The sequence below is a fragment of the Oncorhynchus mykiss genome, chromosome 18, assembly GCF_013265735.2.
Source record: "Oncorhynchus mykiss isolate Arlee chromosome 18, USDA_OmykA_1.1, whole genome shotgun sequence".
NCBI lineage: Eukaryota > Metazoa > Chordata > Actinopteri > Salmoniformes > Salmonidae > Oncorhynchus > Oncorhynchus mykiss.
Window position 1 is genome coordinate 31,602,999 of NC_048582.1, and position 24,513 is coordinate 31,627,511.

At 42.3% G+C, this 24,513-nt stretch overlaps 1 protein-coding gene across 3 annotated transcripts in view; it reads left to right on the forward strand.

Moving 5' to 3' along the window:
- The window catches only part of LOC110496010 (sorting nexin-27), a 71,192-nt gene that overhangs the window by 16,071 nt on the left and 30,608 nt on the right, over window positions 1-24,513 (forward strand). For all 3 annotated transcript variants that reach the window (XM_036952496.1, XM_036952497.1, XM_021571621.2), the window contains exons 3-12: window positions 3,195-3,387; window positions 9,262-9,326; window positions 9,405-9,509; window positions 13,145-13,223; window positions 13,543-13,706; window positions 19,186-19,275; window positions 19,600-19,749; window positions 19,901-20,029; window positions 20,254-20,313; window positions 23,780-23,828. In XM_036952496.1, the coding sequence (XP_036808391.1) occupies window positions 3,195-3,387; window positions 9,262-9,326; window positions 9,405-9,509; window positions 13,145-13,223; window positions 13,543-13,706; window positions 19,186-19,275; window positions 19,600-19,749; window positions 19,901-20,029; window positions 20,254-20,313; window positions 23,780-23,828 (1,084 nt within the window). The remainder of the gene's footprint in view (window positions 1-3,194; window positions 3,388-9,261; window positions 9,327-9,404; window positions 9,510-13,144; window positions 13,224-13,542; window positions 13,707-19,185; window positions 19,276-19,599; window positions 19,750-19,900; window positions 20,030-20,253; window positions 20,314-23,779; window positions 23,829-24,513) is intronic.

Below are 24,513 nucleotides of genomic sequence, written 5' to 3' on the forward strand. Positions count from 1 at the left end.
GAATCAGTGTGGAGGAGGTAACAGGCCACCAGGGGGCGGCCTGTTATCCAGCGTGTCCTGCATTGCATATAATCAATGCAAAGCATGGGGATGATTTAACAAAAGCTCATTTGCGAGAAAAAAAACAATCGTTGCACGACTTTACCAAACATAAACACCAATGCCTTTCTTAAAATCAACACACATAAGTATATATTTTTAAACCTGCATATTTAGCTAAAATAACTCCAGGTTAGCAGGCAATATTAACCAGGTGAAATTGTCACTTCTCTTGCGTTCATTGCACGCAGAGTCAGGGTACATGCAACAGTTTGGACCGCCTGGCTCATTGCAAACTTTTTTGCCAGAATTTTACGTAATTATGACACCGATTAATGTAACAATGTAACAGCAATATTTAGACTTATGGATGCCACCCGTTAGATAAAATTCCAAACAGTTTCGTATTTCACTGAATTAATAAACGTTTTGTTTTCGAAATGGTAGTTTCCGGATTTGACCATATTAACCTCTCTGGGATATGTGGGACGGTAGCGTCACACCTCGCCAACAGCAAGTGAAAGTGCAGGGCGCCAAATTCAAAACAAAAATCTCATAATTAAAATTCCTCAAGCTTTCAGTATTTTACACCATTTAAAGATAACATTCTCGTTAATCCAGCCACAGTGTCTGATTTCAATGCTTTACAGCGAAAGCACCACAAACGATTATGTTAGGTCACCACCAACTCACAGAAAAACACAGCCATTTTTCCAGCCAAAGAGAGGGGTCACAAAAAGCACAAATAGAGATCAAATTAATCACTAACCTTTGATCATCTTCATCAGATGACACTCATAGGACTTCATGTTAAACTATACATGTATGTTTTGATCGATAAAGTGCATATTTATATCAAAAAATCTAATTTTACAATTGCTTGTTTCTGTAAATAGAGCCACATACTCTATTTACAGAAATACTCATTATAAATGTTGATGAAAATACACGTGTTATACATGGAATTAAAGATATACTTCTCCTTAATGCAACCGCTGTGTCAGATTTCAAAACTTTACTGAAAAGCAAACCATGCAATAATCTGAGTACAGCGTTCATACAACAAAGCAGCCGAAAATATATTGGGTAGTCAACATTAGTCATAAATAGCATTATAAATATTCACTTACCTTTGATGATCTTCATCAGAATGCACTCCCAGGAATCGCAGTTCCACAATAATGTTTGTTTTGTTCGATAATGTCCATTTATGTCCAAATAACTTATTTTGTTAGGGCGTTTGGTAAACAAATCCAAAAGCGCATTCAGGTCCAGCCGAAAGACGGACGAGAAGTTCAAAAAGTTCCGTTACAGCCCGTAGAAACTTGTCAAACTAAGTATAGAATCAATCTTTAGGATGATTTTATCATCAATCTTCAATAATGTTCCAACCGGAGAATTCCTATGTCTGTAGAAAAGCAATGGAACGAGAGCTAACTCTCTCATGCCCGCGCCTCAGAGCCTGTGGCACTCTGCCAGACACCTGACTCATTCCTCTCTCATTCGGTCCCACTTGACAGTAGAAGCCTGAAACAACGTTCTAAAGACTTGACATCTAGTGGAAGCCTTAGGAAGTGCAACATAACCAATGCATACTACAATAGGGGCTGAGTTAAACTACAAGCCTCAGATTTCCCACTTCCTGGTTGGATTTCTCTCAGGTTTTCACCTGCCATATGAGTTCTGTTACACTCTCAGACATCATTCAAACAGTTGTAGAAACTTCAGAGTGTTTTCTATCCAATACTACTAATAATATGCATATATTAGCATATGGGACAGAGTAGCAGGCAGTTTACTCTGGGAACCTTATTCATCCAAGCTACTCAATACTGCCCCCCTGTCACCAAGAAGTTAATGACCAAAGGCTCGTATTTCTGTGTGTTATTATGTTATAATTAAGCCTATGATTTGATATTTGATAGAGCAGTCTGACTGAGCGATGGTAGGCACCAGCAGGCTTGTAAGCATTCATTCAAACAGCACTTTTGTGCATTTTTCCAGCAGCTCTTCGTTGTGCTTCAAGCATTGCTCTGTTTATGACTTCAAGCCTATCAACTCTCGAGATTAGGCTGGTGTAATCGATGTGAAATGGCTAGCTAGTTAGTGGGGTGAGCGCAAATAGCGTTTCAAACATCACTCACTCTGAGACTTGGAGTAGTTGTTTCTCTTGCTCTGCATGGGTAACGCTGCTTCGAGGTTGGCTGTTGTCGATGTGTTCCTAGTTCGAGCCCAGGTAGGAGCGAGGAGCGGGAAGGAAGCTATACTGTTACACTGGCAATACTAAAGTGCCTATAAGAACATCCAAGAGTCAAAGGTATATGAAATACAAATGGTATAGAGAAATAGTCCTATAAATATTACAACTTCAACCTAAAACCTCTTACCTTGGAATATTGAAGTCTCATGTTAAAAGGAACCACCAGCTTTCATATATTCTCATGTTCTGAGCAAGGAACTTAAACTTTAGCTTTTTTACATAGCACATATTGCACTTTTACTTTCTTCTCCAACACTGTTTTTGCATTATTTAAACCACATTTATTTTAGCCTAAATTGATTTTTATTGATGTATTATATTAAGTTAAAATAAGTATTCATTCTGTATTGTTGTAATTGTCATTATTACAAATACATTTCTTTTTTAATTGTCAGATTAATCGGTGTCGGCTTTTTTTGGTCCTCCAATAATCGGTATCGGCGTTGAAAAATCATAATCGGTCGACCTCTAATTTGTATCCGCTCTCGTTGGATTTTATTACAATCTGAAAACGATGTGAAGCCACGCCCACTTTTTTAAGAATTGCATTATTGGCTTTAAAGGCATGAAAATAATGCTGCTTGAATACTTCGTATTTTGACGAATGTAGTACGACATCAGGGAACTTTTGGCATACTAACTATATCCATACTATGACAAATAAGCATAATATATACTCAATTTACGACACAAATAGTATGATTAGTGTGGTTAGTATGAGTATTCGAACACTCATGTCGCTTCGGCAAAACATTTAGGAGCATATGTAACCAAAAATGTCACACTTAAGATTCCTGTGTACATGTCAAATCTTTTACAAGTGAATACAGTGCATAATTTCCCCAGTGTTCTGTCGTATGATGCCTTCCCGCTCACCTCGGTCTGTCCCCTACAGGTGTACAACGTGTACATGTCGGGCAGGCAGCTGTGCTCCAAGCGTTACCGAGAGTTTGCTATCCTGAACCAGAACCTGAAGAGGGAGTTTGCCAGCTACATCTTCCCCAAGATACCCGGGAAATGGCCCTTCTCCCTGTCTGAGCAGCAGCTGGACGCACGCCGCAGGGGCCTGGAGGAGTATCTGGAAAGAGGTGAGGTGTTCGACGAGAATAAGGGAGCAAAGGTAGTGAAGGAGGTATTGTAGAGAATTGAGGAGAGGTAAATAAGGAAAACACTCTAGGTTCAGGATGGCAACTTAATTCCATTCAATAATGTGTAACGCTGACTTGCGGATAGTGCCTATAGATCCAGCACCACAGGCATCATATTACGCAGATGTATATTTCACATATATACTGAGAAAACCAAACATTAAGAACACCTTCCTAATATTGAGTTGCACCCCCAAATTTTGCCCTCAGAACAGAAGGCCAGCATCCCGGAGTCGCCTCTTCACTGTTGACGTTGAGACTGGTGTTTTGCGGGTACTATTTAATGCAGCTGCCAGTTGAGGACTTGTGAGGTGTCCGTTTCTCAAATTAGACACTCAAATGTACTTGTCCTCTTGCAGCGGGGCCTCCCACTCCTATTTCTATTCTAGTTAGAGCCAGTTTGCACTGTTCTGTGAAGGGACTAGTACACAGCGATGTACAAGATCTTCAGTTTCTTGGCAATTTCTCACATGGAATAGCCTTAATTTCTCAGAACTAGAATAGACTGATGAGTTTCAGAAGAAAGTTATTTGTTTCTGGCCATTTTGAGCCTGTAATCGAACCCACAAATGCTGATGACCCAGGTACTCTAGTCTAAAGAAAGCCAGTTTTATTGCTTCTTTAACTCTTCGAACCACCCATCCCGGATCCGGGAGAATTATCATCAACAACGCTGAATAGCATAGCGCCACAGTCAAATAATATTACTAGAAAATATTAATATTCATGAAATCACAAGTGCAATATAGGATAACACAGTTTTTTGTTAATCCACCTGTCGTCTCAGATTTTTAAATTATGCTTTACAGCGAAAGCAATACAAGCGTTTGTAAGTTTATCGATTGCTCGACAAAACAATAAGTACACCTAGCATCAGGTAACTTGGTCACGAAAATCAGAAAAGCAATCAAATTAATCGTTTACCTTTGATGATCTTGGGATGTTTTCTCTCACGAGACTCCCAGTTAGACAACAAATGTTCCTTTTGTTCCATAAAGATATTTTTTATATCCAAATACCTCCCGTTAGTTTGGTGCGTTATGCCCAGGAATCCACCGGAAAGAGCGGTCACGACAACGCAGACAAAAATTCCAAATTAGCTCCATAATGTCCACAGAAAAATGTAAAACGTTTTTTTATAATCAATCCTCATGGTGTTTTTCAAATATCTATACGATAATATATCAACCGGGACAGTTGGCTTTTCACTAGGACCGGGAGTAACAATGGACGCCTCTCTCTTTTGCGCACAAATCACTCTGAGAGCCCCCACCTGTCCACTTACGCAATGTGGTCGTTCACGCTCATTCTTCAAAATAAAAGCCTGAAACTATGTCTAAAGGCTGTTGACACCTTAGGGAAGCCATAGAAAAATGAATCTGGTTGATATCCCTTTCAATGGGCAATAGGGATGCATAGGAACACAGGGATTTCAAAATAAGAGTAACTTCCTGATTGGATTTTTCTCAGGCCTGCAATATCAGTTCTGTTATACTCACAGACAATATTTTTACAGTTTTGGAAACTTTTGTGTTTTCTATCCTAATCTGTCAATTATATGCATATTCTAGCATCTGGTCCTGAGAAATAGGCCGTTTACTTTGGGAACGTTATTTTTCCAAACATAAAAATAGTGCCCTCTAGCTTCAAGAGGTTTTAATCAGTACAACAGTTTTCAGCTGTGCTAACCGAATTGCAAAAGGGTTTTCTAATGATCAATTAGCCTTTTAAAATGATAAACTTGGATTAGCTAACACATCGTGCCATTGGAACACAGGAGTGATGGTCGCTGATAATGGGCCTCTGTACGGCTACGCAGATATTCCATTCAAAACCAGCCGTTTCCAGATACAATAGTCATTTATAACGTTAACAATGTCTACACTGTATTTCTGATTAATGTGATATTTTAATGAATACAATGTGCTTTTCTTTCAAAAACAAGGACATTTCTAAGTGACCCCAAACTTTTGAACGGTAGTGTACATGTAGAAAAAGGTAAAGTTACAATGCATGAATAATAAACAGAGTAGCAGCAGCATGACAATGTGGGGTGGGGACAATGCAAGTAGTCCGGGTAGCAATTTGATTAACTCTTCAAGAGTCTTATGGCTTGGTGGTTGAAGCTGTTAAGAAGCCTTTTTGACCTAGACTTGGTTCTCCGGTGCCGTGCGGTAGCAGAGAGGAACGGTCTATGAATAGGGTGGCTGGAGTCATTGGCAATTTTTTGGTCCTTCCTCTGACACCGCCTGGCATAAAGGTTCCTGGATGGCAGGAAGCCTGGCCCCTGGATGGCAGGAAGCCTGGCCCCGGTGATGTACTGGGCCGGACACAATACCCTTTGTAACTGCGGTCGGAGGCCGTGCAGTTGCCGTACCAGGCGGGGATGCAACCATGCAATCTCGATGGTGCACCTGTATAACTTTTTGAGGATCTGAGGACCCATGCCAAATCTTTTCAGTCTCCTGGGGTGGAATAGGTGTTGTCGTGCCCTCTTCATGACTGTCTTGGTGTGTTTGGACCATGATCGTTTGTTGACTATGTGGACACCAAGGAACTTGAAGTTCTCAGCCTGCTCCACTACAGCCCTGTCGATGAGAATGGGGGCGTGCTCGGGCCTACTTTTTCTGTAATCCACAATCATCTTTTTTGTCTTGATCACGTTCAGGGAGAGGTTGTTATCCTGGCACCACACTGTCTCTGACCTCCCTATAGACTGTCTCATCGTTGTCAGTGATCAGGCCTACCACTGTTGTGTCATCGGCAAACTTGATGGTGTTGGTGTTGTGCTTGCCATGCAGTCATGGGTGAACAGGGAGTACAGGAGGGGACTGAGCACGCACCCTGAGGGGCCCCTGGGTTGTGGACCAGCGTGGCAGATGTTGTTACATACCCTTACCACCCGGAGGTGGCCTGTCTGGAAGTGCAAGATCCAGTTGCAGAGGGAGGTGTTTAGTCTCAGGGTCCTTAGCTTAGTGATGAGCTTTGAGGGCACAATGGTGTTGAACGCTGAGCTGTAGTCAATGAATAGCATTCTCACGTAAGTGTTCCTTTTGTCCAGGTGGGAATGGGCAGTGTGGAGTGCAGTAGAGATTGCATCATCTGTGGATCTGTTGGGGCGGTATGCAAATTGGAGTGGGTCTAGGTTTTCTGCTATCATGGTGTTGATGTGAGCCATGACCAGCCTTTCAAAGCACTTCATGGCTACAGACGTGAGTGCTACGGGTCGGTAGTCATATAGTCAGGTTACCTTGGTGTTCTTGGACACAGGGAATATGGTGGTCTGCTTGAAACGTTGGTATTACGGACTCGGTCAGGGACAGGTTGACAATGTCAGTTAAGACACTCCGAGCACACGTCCTGGTAATCCGTCTGGCCTTGTGAATGTTGACCTGTTTACATTTACATTTGCACTTTGAATGGTACACATACACAATCCATGTCTTTAACCTGTATCCTCCCCTTCATCTGCACTGATTTGAAATGGATTTAACAAGTGACATCAATAAGGGATCATAGCTTTCACCAGGGCGGTCTTTGTCATGGAAAGAGCAGGTGTTCTTAATGTTTTGTATATTTGGTGGATATTATTATTACTTTCTATTTAATTATGTGTTATTACACCCCTTCCATCTGTCAGTGCTGGAGATGAAAAGTCAGTTGAGGAGAGATTAGAAAACATTTAGCACATGTTATAATTTTTGGAATGCCTGTGTGAGTTCAAGTAGGGATACCTAGTCAGTTGTATGACTGAATGCATTCAACTGAAATGTGTCTTCTGAATCAGAGGTGCGGGGGGCTGCCATAATCGACATCCATGTCTTCGGCTTCCGGGAAACAGTAGGTTAACTGCCTTGCTCAGGGGCAGAACGACAGATTTTTACCTTGTCAGCTCGGGGATTCGATCCAGCAATCTTTCGGTTACTGGCCCAACGCTGTAACCACTAGGCTACCTGCCGAGTGTTTCGAGAAGTGAGAAACCAAGTATGCTGTAATGCAGTGTGTTGAACTTCGACATAGCTCTCTATCTCCTGCAGACGTATCGCTAATCATTGCAATACTTGTTGAATGCCCTTGAATGTGTATGTACGTTAATGTACTTGTATGTACATGTACAGTTGAAGTCGGGAGTTTACATAATACACTTAGGTTGGAGTCATTAAAACTTGTTTTTCAACCACTCCACAAATTTCTTGATAACAAACTAGAGTTTTGGCAAGTCGGTTAGGATATCTACTAAGTCATTTTTTCAACAATTGTTTCCAGATTATTTCACTTTTCCAGTGGGTCAGAAGTTTACATGCACTAAGTTGACTGTACCTTTAAACAGCTTGGAAAATTCCAGAAAATGATGTCATGGCTTTAGGATCTTCTGATAGGCTAATTGACATAATTTGAGTTAATTGGAGGTGCACATGTGGATGTATTTCATGGCCTACCTTCAAACTCAGTGCCTCTTTGCTTGACATCATGGGAAAATCTAAAGAAATCAGCCACGATCTCAGAAAAAAAATTGTAGACCTCCACAAGTCTGGTTCATCCTTGGGAGCAATTTCCAAATGCATGAAGGTACCACGTTCATCTGTACAAACAATAGTATGCAAGTATAAACACCATGCGGCAGGGTAGCCTAGTGGTTAGTGTTGGACTAGTAACCGGAAGTCTTAACTGACTTGCCTAGTTAAATAAAGGTAAAATAAAAAATAAAATAAAAAATAATACCACTCAGGAAGGAGACGCATTCTGTCTCCTAGAGATGAATGTACTTTGGTGTGAAAAGTGAAAATCAATCCCAGAACAACAGCAAAGGACCTTGTGAAGATGCTGGAGGAAACGGCTACAAAAGTATGTATATCCACAGTAAAACGAGTCCTATATCGACATAACCTGAAAGGCCGCTCAGCAAGGAAGAAGCCACTGCTCCAAAACCGCCATCAAAAAGCCAGACTACGGTTTGCAACTGCCAATGGGGACAAAGATCGTACTTTTTGGAGAAATGTCCTCTGGTCTGATGAAACAAAAATAGAACTGTTTGGCCGTAATGACCATTGTTGTGTTTGGAGGAAAAAGGGAGAGGCTTGCAAGCCGAGGAACAACATCCAAATGTGAATCACGGGTGGGCAGCATCATGCTGTGGGGGGGACTTTGCTGCAGTGGGGACTGGTGCACTTCACAAAATAGATGACATGAGAAGGGGAAATTATGTGGATATATTGAAGCAACATCTCAAGACATCACTCAAGAAGTTAAAGCTTGGTCGCAAATGGGTCTTCCAAATGGACAATGACCCCAAGCATACTTCCAAAGTTGTGGCAAAATGGCTTAAGGGCAACTAAGTCAAGGTATTGGAGTGGCCATCACAAAGCCCTGACCTCAATCCTATAGAACATTTGTGGGCAGAACTGAACCAGCTCTGTCAGTTGGAATGGGCCAAAATTCACCCAACTTATTGTGGGAAGGCTACCCAAAATGTTTGACCCAAGTTAAACAACTTTAAGGCATGGCTACCAAATACTAAATGAGTGTATGTAAACTTCTGACCCACTGGGAATGTGATGAAAGAAATACAAGCTGAAAGAAATCATTCTCTCTACTATTATTCTTACATTTCACATTCTTAAAATAAAGTGGTGATCCTAACTGACCTAAGACAGGAACTTTTTACTAGGATTAAATGTCAGGAACTGTGAAACTGAGTTTAAATGTATTTGGCTAAGGTGTGTGTAAACTTCCGACTTCAACTCTATGTGTATGTTCAAAGTGTACATGTGAATGCAATATGTTAAGATGACATTTTGCTCTCTTCTTCTGTAGTTTGTTCTGTGCGGGTGATTGGGGAGAGTGACATCATGCAGGAATTCCTGTCTGAATCAGATGAGGTACGTTTGTGCAGGCAGGTTCCGTAGCTGTGTGTGACACACACACTGATGCTCACCCTTTCTTTCTCTGTTTGTCAGAATTACAATGGTGTGTCAGACGTGGAGTTGCGGATAGCCCTGCCAGACAAGACCACCATCTCTGTCAGGGTGCGCAAGAACAGCACGACTGACCAAGTCTACCAGGTATAACAAAAAATACCTATTGTAAAATTGACTGTCTGTAAAATGTGTATGCGATGTACAAATTGAAGGTAAAAGCCGAAGTGTTTATTAGTTTACTCCATTTGGGGGATTGGTGGTAGGGTTTGCGGGGAATAATAAAGGTTTATTCTTTATAAAGTATGTATGTCTATAGACGTATGTATAAAATGTATTTATATAGCCCTTCTTACATCAGCTGATATCTCAAAGTGCTGTACAGAAACCCAGCCTAAAACCCCAAACAGCAAGCAATGCAGGTGTAGAAGCATGGTGGCTAGGAAAAACTCTCTAGAAAGGCCAAACCTAGGAAGAAACCTAGAAAGGAACCAGGCTATGAGGGGTGGCCAGTCCTCTTCTGGCTGTGCCCGGTGGAGATTATAACAGAACATGGCCAAGATGTTCAGCATGGTCAAATAATAATAATCACAGAAGTTGTTGAGGGTGCAGCAAGTCAGCACCTCAGGAGTAAATAATTAACAGTATCTCTACCGCTCCTGCTGTCTCTAGAGAGTTGAAAACAGCAGGTCTGGGACAGGTAGCACTTCCAGTGAACAGGTCAGGGTTCCATAGCCGCAGGCAGAACAGTTAAAACAGGAGCAGCAGCACGCCAAGGTGGACTGGGGACAGCAAGGAGTCATCATGCCAGGTAGTCCTGAGGCATGGTCCTAGGGCTCAGGTCCTCCTCTGAGAGAGAGAATTAGAGAGAGCATACTTAAATTCACACAGGACACCGGATAAGACAGGAGAAGTACTCCAGATATAACAAACTGACCCTAGCCCCCCGACACATAAACTACTGCAGCATAAATACTGGAGGCTGAGACAGGAGGGGTCAGGAGACACTGTGGCCTCTTCCGATGATACCCCCGGACAGGGCCAAACAGGAAGGATATAACCCCACCCACTTTGCCAAAGCACAGCCCCCACACCACTAGAGGGATATCTTCAACCACCAACTTACCATTCTGAGACAAGGCCGAGTATAGCCCACAAAGATCTCCGCCACGGCACAACCCAAGGGGGGGTGCCAACCCAGACAGGAAGATCACATCAGTGACTCAACCCACTCAAGTGACGCACCCTTCCTAGGGACGGCATGGAAGAGCACCAGTAAGCCAGTGACTCAGCCCCTGTAAATAGGGTTAGAGGCAGACAATCCCAGTGGAGAGAGGGGAACCGGCCAGGCAGAGACAGCAAGGGCGGTTCTTTGCTCCAGTGCCTTTCCGTTCACCTTCACACTCCTGGGCCAGACTACACTCAGTCATATGACCCACTGAAGAGATGAGTCTTCAGTAAAGACTTAAAGGTTGAGACTGAGACTGCGTCTCTCACATGGGTAGGCAGACCATTCCATAAAAATGGAGCTCTATAGGAGAAAGCCCGGCCTCCAGCTGTTTGCTTAGAAATTCTAGGGACAATTAGGGGGCCTGCGTCTTGTGACCGTAGCGTGCATGTACGGCAGGACCAAATCGGAAAGATGGGTAGGAGCAAGCCCATGTAATGCTTTGTAGGTTAGCAGTAAAACCTTGAAATCAGCCCTTGCCTTAACAGGAAGCCAGTGTAGGGAGGCTAGCACTGGAGTAATATGATCACATTTTTTGGTTCTAGTCAGGATTCTAACAGCCGTATTTAGCACTAACTGAAGTTTATTTAGTGCTTTATCCGGGTAGCTGGAAAGTAGAGCACTGCAGTAGTCCAACCTAGAAGCAACAAAAGCATGGATCAACCTTTCTGCATCATTTTTGGACAAAGTTTCGGATTTTTGCAATGTTACGTAGATGGAAAAAAGCTGTATATATGTGAATATGTATACATGCATGTATGGATATATATACATTTACCCAAAAAATAGGGACTGGAAATGATGCAGACAATTACTTTGATGGAAGCAACATTCTTTCTGCAATATTAAGCTGATCTTTAATAAAACATTATTTTTTTTTTTAAGTCTACCAGGTATATTGAGCAGTGCCGTGTTCCTCACTTCTAGTCCTAGAGGCAGGGCTCTAAAGTGTGACGGCACAAAGCACGAATAAGGCAGAGAGGGAGATGATATGGCAGCCCCTGATAGGACTGGGCTATGGTGTGTGCATTTTCCACCTCTCAAAACATGGTGCTAATAAAGTTAACAAAGCACTCGCTAGTTTAGCTAGCTAGCTACTGTAATGAATAGCTACAGTGCCTTCAGAATGTGTTCATACCCCTTGACTTATTTTGACACATTTTGTTACAGCTTGAATTCAATATTGATTAAATTTATTTCTCACCCATCTAGACACAATAGTCCATAATGACAAGGTGAAAACATTAGATTTTTTGGGGCCAAATGAAATACAGCAATATCTCATTTACGTAATTCACACCCGAGTCAATACTTTGTAGATGTGTCGTTGGAGGCGATCCCAGCTTTGAGTCGTCTTGGGTATGTCTATCAGCTTTGTACAGATTTTCTCAAGCTCTGTTACGTTAGATGGGGAGCAGCAGTGAACAGCAGTCTTCCACAGATTTTCAATGGGATTCAAGTCTGGAGTGCACTCTGAAGCATGTTCTTATCAAAGATTTTCCAGTATTTGGCTCCATTCGTTGTTCCTCTATCCTTACCAGTCTCCCAGTCCCTGCTGCTGAATAGCATTCCCATAGCATGATGCTGCCACCACCATTCTTCACAGTAGGGATGGTGTTAGACAGGTGATGAGCTGTGCCTGGTTTTCTCCAGACATAGCGCTTTGCATTCAGGCCGAGGAGTTACGTTTTTCTCATCAGACCACTTAATCTTTTGCATTATGTTCTGAGTTTTTCACGTCACTTTTTGCAAACTACAGGCGTGCTGTTATTTGCCTTTTTCTCAGGATGGCTTCCGTCTGGCCACTCCCATAAAGCCCAGATTGGTGAAGTGCTGTAGAGACTGTTGTCCTTCTGGCATATTCTCCCATCTCAGCCAATGAACGCTGTAGTTCTGTCAGTGGTCATTGGGTTCTTGGTCACCTCCCTGACCAAGGTCCTTCTTGCCTGGTTGCTCAGTCAGTACACCACTGAATACACCCTTGATTCAACCAATCAACTTCTATATTAATAATACATTTTATTTTAAACGCTTTTCGAGACACCCAAAGTCACTTTATATGCACAAGAAAATCTGCAGGATAAATATAATAAAATCTCATATTAAAATAAGTGTACATAAAAGTACACTAAACATAAGGACAGACGAATAATGAAGATATTAATGAAATCATCATGGGGCGGCAGGGTAGCCAAGTGTTGGACTAGAAACCGGAAGGTTGCAAGTTCAAACCCCTGAGCTGACAAGGTACAAATCTGTCGTTCTGCCCCTGAACAGGCAGTTAACCCACTGTTCCTAGGCCGTCATTGAAAATAAGAATTTGTTCTTAACTGACTTATATAAAAATAAAATAAATTAAATAAATAAAAATCAAGACCCTGGTTAGTTGAATCATCTGGTGGGTTAATGCTGGGACAAAGTTTGCACTCATAGGACCAGAGTGTGTAACACTAGATCAATATCAATGCATGCATAGCTCTTATGTGACTGAATGGTGCATGCATATAAATAACTTATGGGCCGCCACTGTACTTTCCCTCTCTCCATCCGCCAGGCTTTAGTGATGAAGGTTGGTATGGACAGCATCATGGCCAGCTACTTTGCCCTCTTTGAAGTCATCAACCACTCCTTTGGTAAGACCATTCATCTGTAAATTCATTCATTCCTCTGGAGTCCACAGCTAGTCCATGTACCGACCCCTTTCACCTTTACTCTTCTGATTACAGTTGCATCTCAGTAGTCTAAAGTGGCTTCCTCTCCATGTCTCCTTCCCCGTAACTGCACTGATCTTCAAACACAGAGAAATTTAAATGAAAGTAGCCACCAAAACATGTTTCCGCCATGCCGTCTCCTCACAGCCTATGTTTCTCCAGATCTGTGCTGATGACAGGAAGGTGAAACCTCTATAGTCTATTGAGACGCGCCCTTAACCACCTCTCCCCATTTCCCTAGTGAGAAAACTGGCCCCCAACGAGTTCCCCCACAAGTTGTACGTGCAGAACTACACATCGGTCGTGCCGGGTACCTGTCTGGCCCTCCGCAAGTGGCTCTTCACCTCTCAGGAGGAGGAGCTGCTCAGGGACAAACCTCTGGCCGTTCACTACTGCTTCCACCAGGTAAGAGCTCTCTCTTGACTGTCGTTCCAACTATCGGTTGGAGGCTTAAAATACTTAAAACTTTCAAATCTGTCTGACAATTGTTGTAGTCCAGACCAATGCTCTGCCATGCAGAAGAAATATGAGCCCGCTTAGAGAAGCATGAGATTGAACTTCATTAAACTTTCTAGAGTTTTCTCCTTTAGTTAACACTATCAACATTTTGCTCTACTGTTTGAGTGGCGCAGTGGTCTAAGTCGCTGCATCTCAGTGCAAGAAACGTCACTACAGTCCCTGGTTCAAATCTAGGCTGTATCACATCCGGCCGTGATTGGGAGTCCCATAGGGTGGCGCAAAATTGGCCCAGCGTTGTCTGGGATTGGCTGGGGAGGGCCGTCGTTGTACAGTTGAAGTTGGAAGTTTACATACACTTAGATTGGAGTAATTAAAACACGTTTTTCAACCACTCCACAAATTTATTGTAAACAAACTATAGTTTTGGCAAGTCGGTTAGGACATCTACTTTGTGCATGACACAAGTAATTTTTCCAACCATTGTTTACAGACAGATTATTTCACTTATATTTCACTGTATCACAATTCCAGGGGGTCAGAAGTTTACATACACTAAGTTGGCTGTCTTTAAACAGCTTGGAAAATTCCAGAAAACAACGACATGCTTTAGAAGCTTCTGATAGGCTAATTGGAGGTGTACCTGTGGATGTATTTCAAGGCCTACCTTGAAACTTAGTGCATCTTTGCTTGACATCATGGGAAAATCAAAAGAAATCAGACAAGACCTCAGGAAAAAAAAATGTAGACCTCCACGAGTCTGGTTCATTCTTGGGAGCAATTTCCAAATGCCTGAATTTACCACGTTCATCTGTACAAACAATAGTACGCAAGTATAAGCACCATGGGACCACGCAGCCGTCATACCACTCAGGAAGGAGATGCATTGTCTCCTAGAGATGAACGTACTTTGGTGCGAAAAGTGCAAATCAATCCCAGAACAACAGCAAAGGACCTTGTGGAGATGCTGGAGGAAACGGGTACAAAAGTATCTATATCCACAGTAAAACAAGTCCTATATCGACATAACCTGAAAGGCCGTTCAGCAAGGAAGAAGCCACTGCTCCAAAACCGCCATCAAAAAGCCAGACTACGGTTTGCAACTGCACATGTGGACAAAGATCGTACTTTTTGGAAAAATGTCCTCTGGTCTGATGAAACAAAAACAAAACTGTTTGGCCATAATGACCATTGTTATGTTTGGAGGAAAAGGGGGAGGCTTGCCAGCCAAAGAACACCATCCCAACCATGAAGCACAGGGGTGGCAGCATCATGTTGTGGGGGTGCTTTGCTGCAGGAGGGACTGGTGCACTTCACAAAATAGATGGCATCCTGAGAAGGGGAAATTATGTGGATATATTGAAGCAACATCTCAAGACATCAGTCAGGAATTTAAAGCTTGGGTCTTCCAAATGGACAATTACCCCAAGCATACTTCCAAAGTTGTGGCAAAATGGCGTAAGGACAACAAAGTCAAGGTATTGGAGTGGCCATCACAAAGCCCTGACCTCAATCCTATAGAACATTTGTGGGCAGAACTGAAAAGGCATGTGCGAGCAAGGAGGCCTACAAACCTGACTCAGTTAAACCAGCTCTGTCAGGAGGAATGGGCCGATATTCACCCAACTTATTGTGGGAAGCTTGTGGAAGGCTACCTGAAACGTTTGACCCAACTTCAACAATTTACAGGCAATGCTACAAAATACTAAATGAGTGTATGTAAACGTCTGACCCACTGGGAATGTTGATGAAATAAATACAAGCTGAAAGAAATCATTCTCTCTACTATTATTCTGACATTTCACATTCTTAAAAAACAGTGGTGATCCTAACTGACCTAAGACAGGGAATTTTTACTAGGATTAAATGTCAGGAATTGTGAAACACTGAGTTTTTAAATGTGTTTGGCTAAGGTGTATGTAAACTTCCGACTTCAACTGTATGAATGTGTATGTTCTTAACTGACTTGCCTAGTTAAATTAAAGGTGAATATATATATATATATATAACTCAGCAAAAAAAGAAACATCCCTTTTTTAGGACCCTGTCTTTCAAAGATCATTTGTAAAAATCCAAATAACTTCACAGATCTTCATTTTAAAGGGTTTAAACATTGCTTGTTCAATGAACCATAAACGATTAATGAACATGCACATGTGGAACGGTCGTTAAGACACTAACAGCGTACAGACAGTAGGCAATTAAGGTCACAGTTATGAAAACGTAGGACACTAAAGAGGTCTTTCTACTGACTCTGAAAAACACCAAAAGAAAGATGCCCAGGGTCCCTGCTCATCTGCGTGAACGTGCCTTAGGCATGCTGCAAGGAGGCATGAGGACTGCAGATGTGGCCAGAGCAATAAATTGCAATGTCCGTACTGTGAGACGCCTAAGACAGCGCTGCAGAGAGACAGGACGGACAGCTGATCGTCCTTGCAGTGGCAGACCATGTGTAACAACACCTGCACAGGATCCGAACATCACACCTGCGGGACAGGTACAGGATGGCAACAACAACTGCCCGAGTTACACCAGGAACACACAATCCCTCCATCAGTGCTCAGACTGTCCGCAATAGGCTGAGAGAGGCTGGACTAAGGGCTTGTAGGCCCGTTGTAAGGCAGGTCCTATCCAGACATCACCGTCTACAACGTCGCCTATGGGCACAAACCCACAGTCACTGGACTAGACAGGGCTGGCAAAAAGTGCTCTTTACTGACGAGTCACGGTTTTGTCTCAGCAGGGGTGATGGTCGGATTCTTGTTTATCGTCAAAGGAATAAGCGTTACACCAAGGCCTGTACTCTGGAGCGGGATCGATTTGGAGGTAGAGGGTCCGTCATGGTCTGGGGTGGTGTGCCACAGAATCATCGGACTGAGCGTGTTGTCATTGCAAGCAATCTCAACACTGCGTTACAGGGAAGACATCCTCCTCCCTCATGTGGTACCCTTCCTGCAGGCTCATCCTGACATGATCCTCCAGCATGACAATGCCACCAGCCATACTGTTCCATCTGTGCGTGATTTCCTCCAAGACAGAAATGTCAGTGTTCTGCCATGGCCAGCGAAGAGCCCGGATCTCAATCCCATTGAGCACGTCTGGGACCTGTTGGATCAGAGGGTGAGGGCTAGGGCCATTCCTCCCAGAAATGTCCGGGAACTTGCAGGTGCCTTGGTGGAAGAGTGGGGTAACATCTCACAGCAAGAACTGGCAAATCTGGTGCAGTCCATGAGGAGATGCACTGCAGTACTTAATGCAGCTGGTGGCCGCACCAGATACTGACTGTTGCTTTTGATTTTGATTCCCCCCTTTGTTCAGCGACACATTATTCCAATTATGTTAGTCACATGTCTGTGGAACTTGTTCAGTTTATGTCTCAGATGTTGAATCTTGTTATGTTCATACAAATATTTACACATGTTAAGTTTGCTGAAAATAAATGCAGTTGACAGTGAGAGGACATTTCTTTTTTTGCTGAGTTTATATGTATTAGTTATAAATCAAATCAAATCAAATCAAATCAAATTTTATTTGTCACATACACATGGTTAGCAGATGTTAATGCGAGTGTAGCGAAATGCTTGTGCTTCTAGTTCCGACAATGCAGTAATAACAAGTAATCTAACTAACAATTCCAAAACTACTGTCTTGTACACAGTGTAAGGGGATAAAGAATATGTACATATGGATATATGAATGAGTGATGGTACAGAGCAGCATAGGCAAGATACAGTAGATGGTATCGGGTACAGTATGTACAAATGAGATGAGTATGTAAACAAAGTGGCATAGTATAGTATAAAGTGGCTAGTGATACATGTATTACATAAGGATACCGTCGATGATATAGAGTACAGTATATACGTATGCATATGAGATGAATAATGTAGGGTAAGTAACATTTATATAAGGTAGCATTGTTTAAAGTGGCTAGTGATATATTTACATCATTTCCCATCAATTCCCATTATTAAAGTGGCTGGAGTTGAGTCAGTGTCAGTGTGTTGGCAGCAGCCACTCAGTGTTAGTGGTGGCTGTTTAACAGTCTGATGGCCTTGAGATAGAAGCTGTTTTTCAGTCTCTCGGTCCCAGCTTTGATGCACCTGTACTGACCTCGCCTTCTGGATGATAGCGGGGTGAACAGGCAGTGGCTCGGGTGGTTGATGTCCTTGATGATCTTTATGGCCTTCCTGTGACATCGGGTGGTGTAGGTGTCCTGGAGGGCAGGTAGTTTGCCCCCGGTGATGCGTTGTGCAGACCTCACTACCCTCTGGAGAGCCTTACGGTTGAGGGCGGTGCAGTTGCCATACCAGGCGGTGATACAGCCCGCCAGGATGCTCTCGATTGTGCATCTGTAGAAGTTTGTGAGTGCTTTTGGTGACAAGCCAAATTTCTTCAGCCTCCTGAGGTTGAAGAGGCGCTGCTGCGCCTTCTTCACGACGCTGTCCGTGTGAGTGGACCAATTCAGTTTGTCTGTGATGTGTATGCCGAGGAACTTAAAACTTGCTACCCTCTCCACTACTGTTCCATCGATGTGGATAGGGGGGTGTTCCCTCTGCTGTTTCCTGAAGTCCACAATCATCTCCTTAGTTTTGTTACAGTTACAGTTCTATTTCTTGTGTTTTTGTTCTACTTGACATTTTGTATGCATTTTTTTGTATTTTTATAGTACTACTGATATTCATTACTGCATTGTTGGGAAAGGGCAAGCAAAGGCATTTCACTGTAGGTCACATGACATTAACTTGATACATAGGCCTAATTCAATGTAAAAGCTCAGCTGTTAAATTCAAATTTATACCGGTATTATAAACCACGCTGTCTATGATATTGCAAAAATTAAATATATATATACATATACACACACACACACACATACATACATACATACATTGAACACCACACATTTGGTGCTACTGTAGGCAGAATGATAGAACAGCTATTTCCATGTCATAATGTTATGGGATGCATTTCTCTCCATTGCTTTTGATGGTAGGCCACTGGTAGATCTACATTGATTAAATAGCCACAGTAGCCAACTTTAACTTAAAGCAGGTACAGCCTCTGTGTTCACAGTAAACGCGTGGCAGAAGTTGCACAGAATTTTCACATAGTTCAGGTTTGCACTCAGCAGACCTGAAATTTGCTCAGGGCCCCCAAAAAATGGAGGTAATATTGCTCCAGACCTACTCTGTCATATAGCTAGCTTTATGTTTTATTTTGTTTGTTTTGCTTTTCTAGAGCTTTGAGATTCTGTCTGTAGTTGAAACATTTCTGGGTGACTTACTGGTCCTGAGTCAGGGGTAGCCTACTGTGTCAAAACTGATCTGTGGTCAGTTTGAATGAGATTACATATACGTGCCACTGCTCTTTGCTAGTTTAGATGAAATGTGGCCTCTAACAAAAGCCCCTTTCTCTGTCTGCTAAGGCATTGGATGACGTGAAGAAGGGATTCATCAAAACAGAAGACAAGTCTTACCAGCTGACAAAACTGGCAGAGCAGCGCAAGATGGCCATGGTTAGTCCCTTTTTCTAATCTCTTCTTTCTCTTCTCTTCCCATTGTAAGTGGTCCTCTGTAAGCTTAGTTGGTAGAGCGTGGCGCTTGCAACACAGGATAGTGGGTTCGATTCCTGGGACCACCCGTACATAAAATGTATGCACTATGTCGCTTTCAATAAAAGCATCTCATAACGTACAGTGTGAGTGTGCCTTTCTTGTCGCTGTTATCTGTCCATGGCTGACATAATGTGTAGGTGTATTAATCTGTATATTGTATGTGTACGTTCCTGTTTGGTGTCTATCTGTGTGGTTGATGGCGGTCTGTTGTCTTGTATCTGTCAGTATCTGAGTCTGCTGCGCTCCTGTGAGGGATACAATGAGGTCATGTTCCCCCACTGCTCCTGTGACTCCCGGAGGAAGGGCCACGTCATCACGGCCATCAGCATGCACCACTTCAAGCTGCACGCATGCACAGAGGACGGCACGCTTGAGGTGAGTGAGATTGGAGTATGAGTACCCTGACTTATAGTGTGTGTGCGGCGCTTCTATCACACACAGAACCAAAGGAAAAACATTTGAGTGTGTACACACTGGCTCATACTGTGTGTGTGTGTACTTACCATTCTCTCTTCTGCTTCATCAGAACCAGGTGATATCGTTTGAGTGGGCGGAGATGCAGCGCTGGGACACCGATGAGGAGGGCATGGCGTTCTGCTTTGAGTACGCCAGGGGGGAGAAGAAACCTCGCTGGGTCAAGATCTTCACACCATACGTGAGTCTACAATACACAACAGACATAAAACTCTGGGTTAAGATAGCCAGCCATTAATGGAATACAACAGGATATAGAAATGGAGAGTGGTGTCTGTCCCAAATGGCATACTACTTTTGACGAGAGCTCTGGGAATAGGGTGCAATTTTTGGGACATTGACATTGTTGATAAAAAAATAGATTTGGAGCTTTCTTCTAACAAAGTGAGTGTCGTCTCTCCCCAGTTCAACTACATGCACGAGTGCTTCGAGAGGGTCTTCTGTGAGCTCAAGTGGAGGAAACAGGTAAGCGCCACACCCTTCTCCTCTAATACACAACTAATTGGATGTATCCCAAGTGGCACCCTATTCTCTTTATAGTGCACTACATTTGACAAGGGCCCGTAGGGCTATAGGGCCTCATAGCTGTTGCGTGAATTTTACAATTTACATTTAGAAACTTGCTGCATGTTTCCCGTTCTAAATCAGCATTGTCGTAAAACTGTGAACGAGCATTAAAACTCCGCCTGGAAAACGCCTCTGTTCACCTTTCGTGGTGACAATAACGCCCTTTATTTGCTGTATGCAAAAAAAAAAGGAATTGTGGTTCAATATTTAGTTTATCAATAGATTATTATCTGGTTGATATGCCCTGCCTTGGTCTAGGCTCTGTGATGAATTGGGCAATGATGTCGCGCTCCTATCGAACAGCAATACTGCCTACCAGTACTGTCAAATATTTTCTATAAGCTACTGGTCTATTGACTGTGTTGGCAGAAAGTTCTAATCTTTAGCAGTAATTTATACTCTATCTGGAACAATTAAAAACTTGATACATACTTCAATGTGAAAGATCAGCTGTTAAATTCGAATGTATACTGGTATTATAAACCACGCACAACTTGAAATATATATATATAACCTATCTAGTTACTCTAGCTATTTACAATTAAATGAGATGTGCATGGTAAATTGTTGTATGTCTCCTTCGGAAATATGAACCCATTACGGCCAGAAAAGATGGATTATAAAATAGGAAAAGATGCCAGTCAAAGGTTTGAACACACCTACTCATTCCAGGGTTTTCATTCATACTATTTTCTGCATTGTAGAATAGTGAAGGCATGAAATAACACATGGAATCACGTCTTAAACAAATCAAAAAATATTGATCTTCTGTTGATTCTAAATATAAAACACAGATGTTTGCTCTTCTCACAAATGGCAAATGGTTGCATTCTTGTTAATGCTGTAGTTTTTTTATGGATAACCTTTTCATCATATCCTCCATTTGCACAAAATACTTACTTGCCAGCTTGCAATACAATATTTCAACCACTAGCAGATGTGCGTACGCATGGTCTAAAGTTTGCAGGGAGGTGAGCACATACGTAAAGTTAAAATTTCAACTTTTGTGTGAACTGGCGCATGCACATTTTGGGGTATATTTTGTAAGTGAGGCCCCTGGTCAAAAGTAGTGCACTAATATAGGGAATAACAGGGTTTTTTTCTGCATCAAAAAGGGTTTAGGCATGGGGTGTGGCAATGAGCACAGTCGGAAAATACTATTCATGCATACAGGGAATGTCCGCTTTTCATTACGAGCTTCATGGAAACATGCAACAATAGCAAGTCTTACAGTCAAAGGCTGTCGGCCTACCAGAGTGGCGTATCATAAAAAAACATGGAGAAAAATGCATCCCATTACATTTTAACATGGAAGTAGCTGTTCTATCATTCAGCCTACAGTAGCAGCCAATATGTGGTGTTCAGTGCCTACATTCCATCATACTTTTGGTGGGGGAAAAAACATGCAGGGCTTGACATTTAACTTGTTTATCCACTTGTCCTTCAGACAAGGTGACTGAAAATGTTGTTTGATGCAAGAAACCACTTTACAAAATACAATCTATTATTTTTCCCATCCCATCATTACAGAAAATCTAATTATGCTACCCTCTGCCTGTTGGCTGCTTAGCTTATTCAAGTCCGTCTGAAATACAACACTTCCCTTTTAGACATAAAAAAGCTCTTTACCTGAAATGCACACATTTTGTGCTCTTGTTGGAAGCAACTACTCCACCATTGTTGACTAGAAATTAACTAGAACTGGGCTAATAACTCACTAACTAGCAAAGAATATGAACAAATGTGCACACGTGGCTACTTGCAGCTCTCACTTTGATCTCGAAACAAGGCATCTACTCGCAATCACTCATACTGTAGCCTAAACACAGTCCAGTTCAGTGTGAATTGCACAGATCCATATATGGCAATGGCTATTTGCATATAGAGGCCTACTGCAGCTCTGATTGGTTATGGCGCACCGGTCTGTGTGGAGTATTGGCCCTGAGTTGTGCCTGTCAATGCAATAGAATCCTACTCCAATGTGCTCTGCCTACAAGAAAATCTCTTGCAGTTAGTTTTGCATCCTAAATCCTGCGTAGTTCGTTTTGTTTCAGTATGTTACATTGAAACTAGCTAATATTGCGTTGATTCGATCACAATTGCCACAGAAGAGTGAAATGTTGATTTGTTAACTAAAGGGGAAAACTGTAGAAAGTTGAGTGATGTTCAATTTCGGGCTTCTCTGTGCGGGCTCATATTTCTTCTGCGTGGCAGTCCGAGGTGGAACCGCACGCAGCTTAGAGGGAACATTGTTGTACATGCAACTCCTGTAATGAAGCAGCTAATTAAACGTAATTTGCCAAAATGCAAATCGTGGGACAGCGCAGTTTTAATCAGCGCACCTAATGCGAGAGGTTCCATATGTGTAAATAAAGGTTCAATAAAATGTAAAAAATGTGACAGATGAAAATCTCTTCAACTCAGAAAAGGGGGGAATGTAAATATGCAACAACTAGGATCGGTTGCTAATATGACTAGGATTGTGCCTTTGGTGCCTGGACAATGAGAGAAAGTTGATATGAAAACCAATAGAACAGTAGACAAATGATGGTTAATGGCATTAGGAAGTCTTTATAAAATAATTGCCCCCACGTTTTTGCTAGGCTACTTTGAAGCAAGGTAAGACATACCTCATTAAGTAAAGTAAAACGTTCCGTGTTTAAATTATTATACTGCCTCAAGCTCACATTTCAAAGTTGCGCCTAATGTCGACTATAGCCTATGCACTCGAATTATGAGTTGAGAATGAGAAATAACAATGGTAGTCCTTTTTAAATCGTGGCCATCAACGTTTTTAACACGCGATTGCATTTAGAATTGTTGGGCTTATAAATGCACGTTTCACTCCAGTACTGTCTTTTTTTTTAGGCGCTCTCACGTTATCTGACAGGTGATAGGCTATTTCCCGCTTCTCGAATTAGACTCTGTATGCTGTGCGTGTGATAAATACGGTACATAACAACTAACGAATACCCATGCACCAATTCAACTCACACAATTATGCAAAGTCCTTGAACAGGATGCCATTTGGGACACAGCCGTTGTCTTACAATGTTATATAAAAATACATGTTTTATTGTCACATACACTGGATAGGTGCAGTGAAATGTGTTACAGGGTCAGCCATAGTAGTACGGCATCCCTGGAGAAAATCGGGGTTAAGTGTCTTGCTTAAGGGCACATAAATGACGATCATTTTTCACCTTGTTGGTTCAGGTATTCGAACCAGCGACCTTTCGGTTACTGGCCCAAGAGTTTTAGACAATGGATTTTACGACATTAGGCAGTCTAAATGTCAATTTTCCCCTCTCTCTGCCGATGGTTCTTGTCTCACACTTGTCTCCTTTCCTTATCCACATTTTAGATTGAAAAAGAGGCCTCTGACAAAGACAACCAGAACTGCAGTAACAATGGTAAGTGTGGTCTGGGAAGATCCTGTCAGCCTTGTTGTCCAACATAAACCTCACGAACCCTTCACAATGCTACTGTTTCCAGTAAGTACATGGTGGATGTGAGAGAGATAAAGATTTTATGAGTTTTAACAGCCCACTATACTCAGTGACATAAAAGCTTAAAGCACCCAAGTCCAACACTCCCAGTGAGTGAGAACAGAACAAAGTTAATCATCTTCTGAGGTGAGTTGTACAGGAGCACAAATACAGGTGTATTCTTATGGGCATAAAAAAACAGCAGCCATGTGATCCACATCAAGGTCACTTCACAAAGATGAATAGACACAGACTGATAGGTGTTTACCCTGTGGGAGAGTCTGATACAGCAAAGGCAAATTAAGAGCAAGGAAATATGAAAGCCAGATGCAAAATGACCAGTAAAGGCAAATTAACAGGGGAGACAAGTGAACAGCAAAGGAATATTAATGGCAAAGGAAAGTGAACAGCAAAGGAATATTAATGGCAAAGGAAAGTGAACAGCAAAGGAATATTAATGGCAAAGGAAAGTGAACAGCAAAGGAATATTAATGGCAAAGGAAAGTGAACAGCAAATTAACAGTAAAGGTAAAGTGCATCAAAGGCAAATGAACAGCAACAGCAGAAGTGTAGAGTGAACATTGGACACCGTCTGCTCTGATTGTTACAT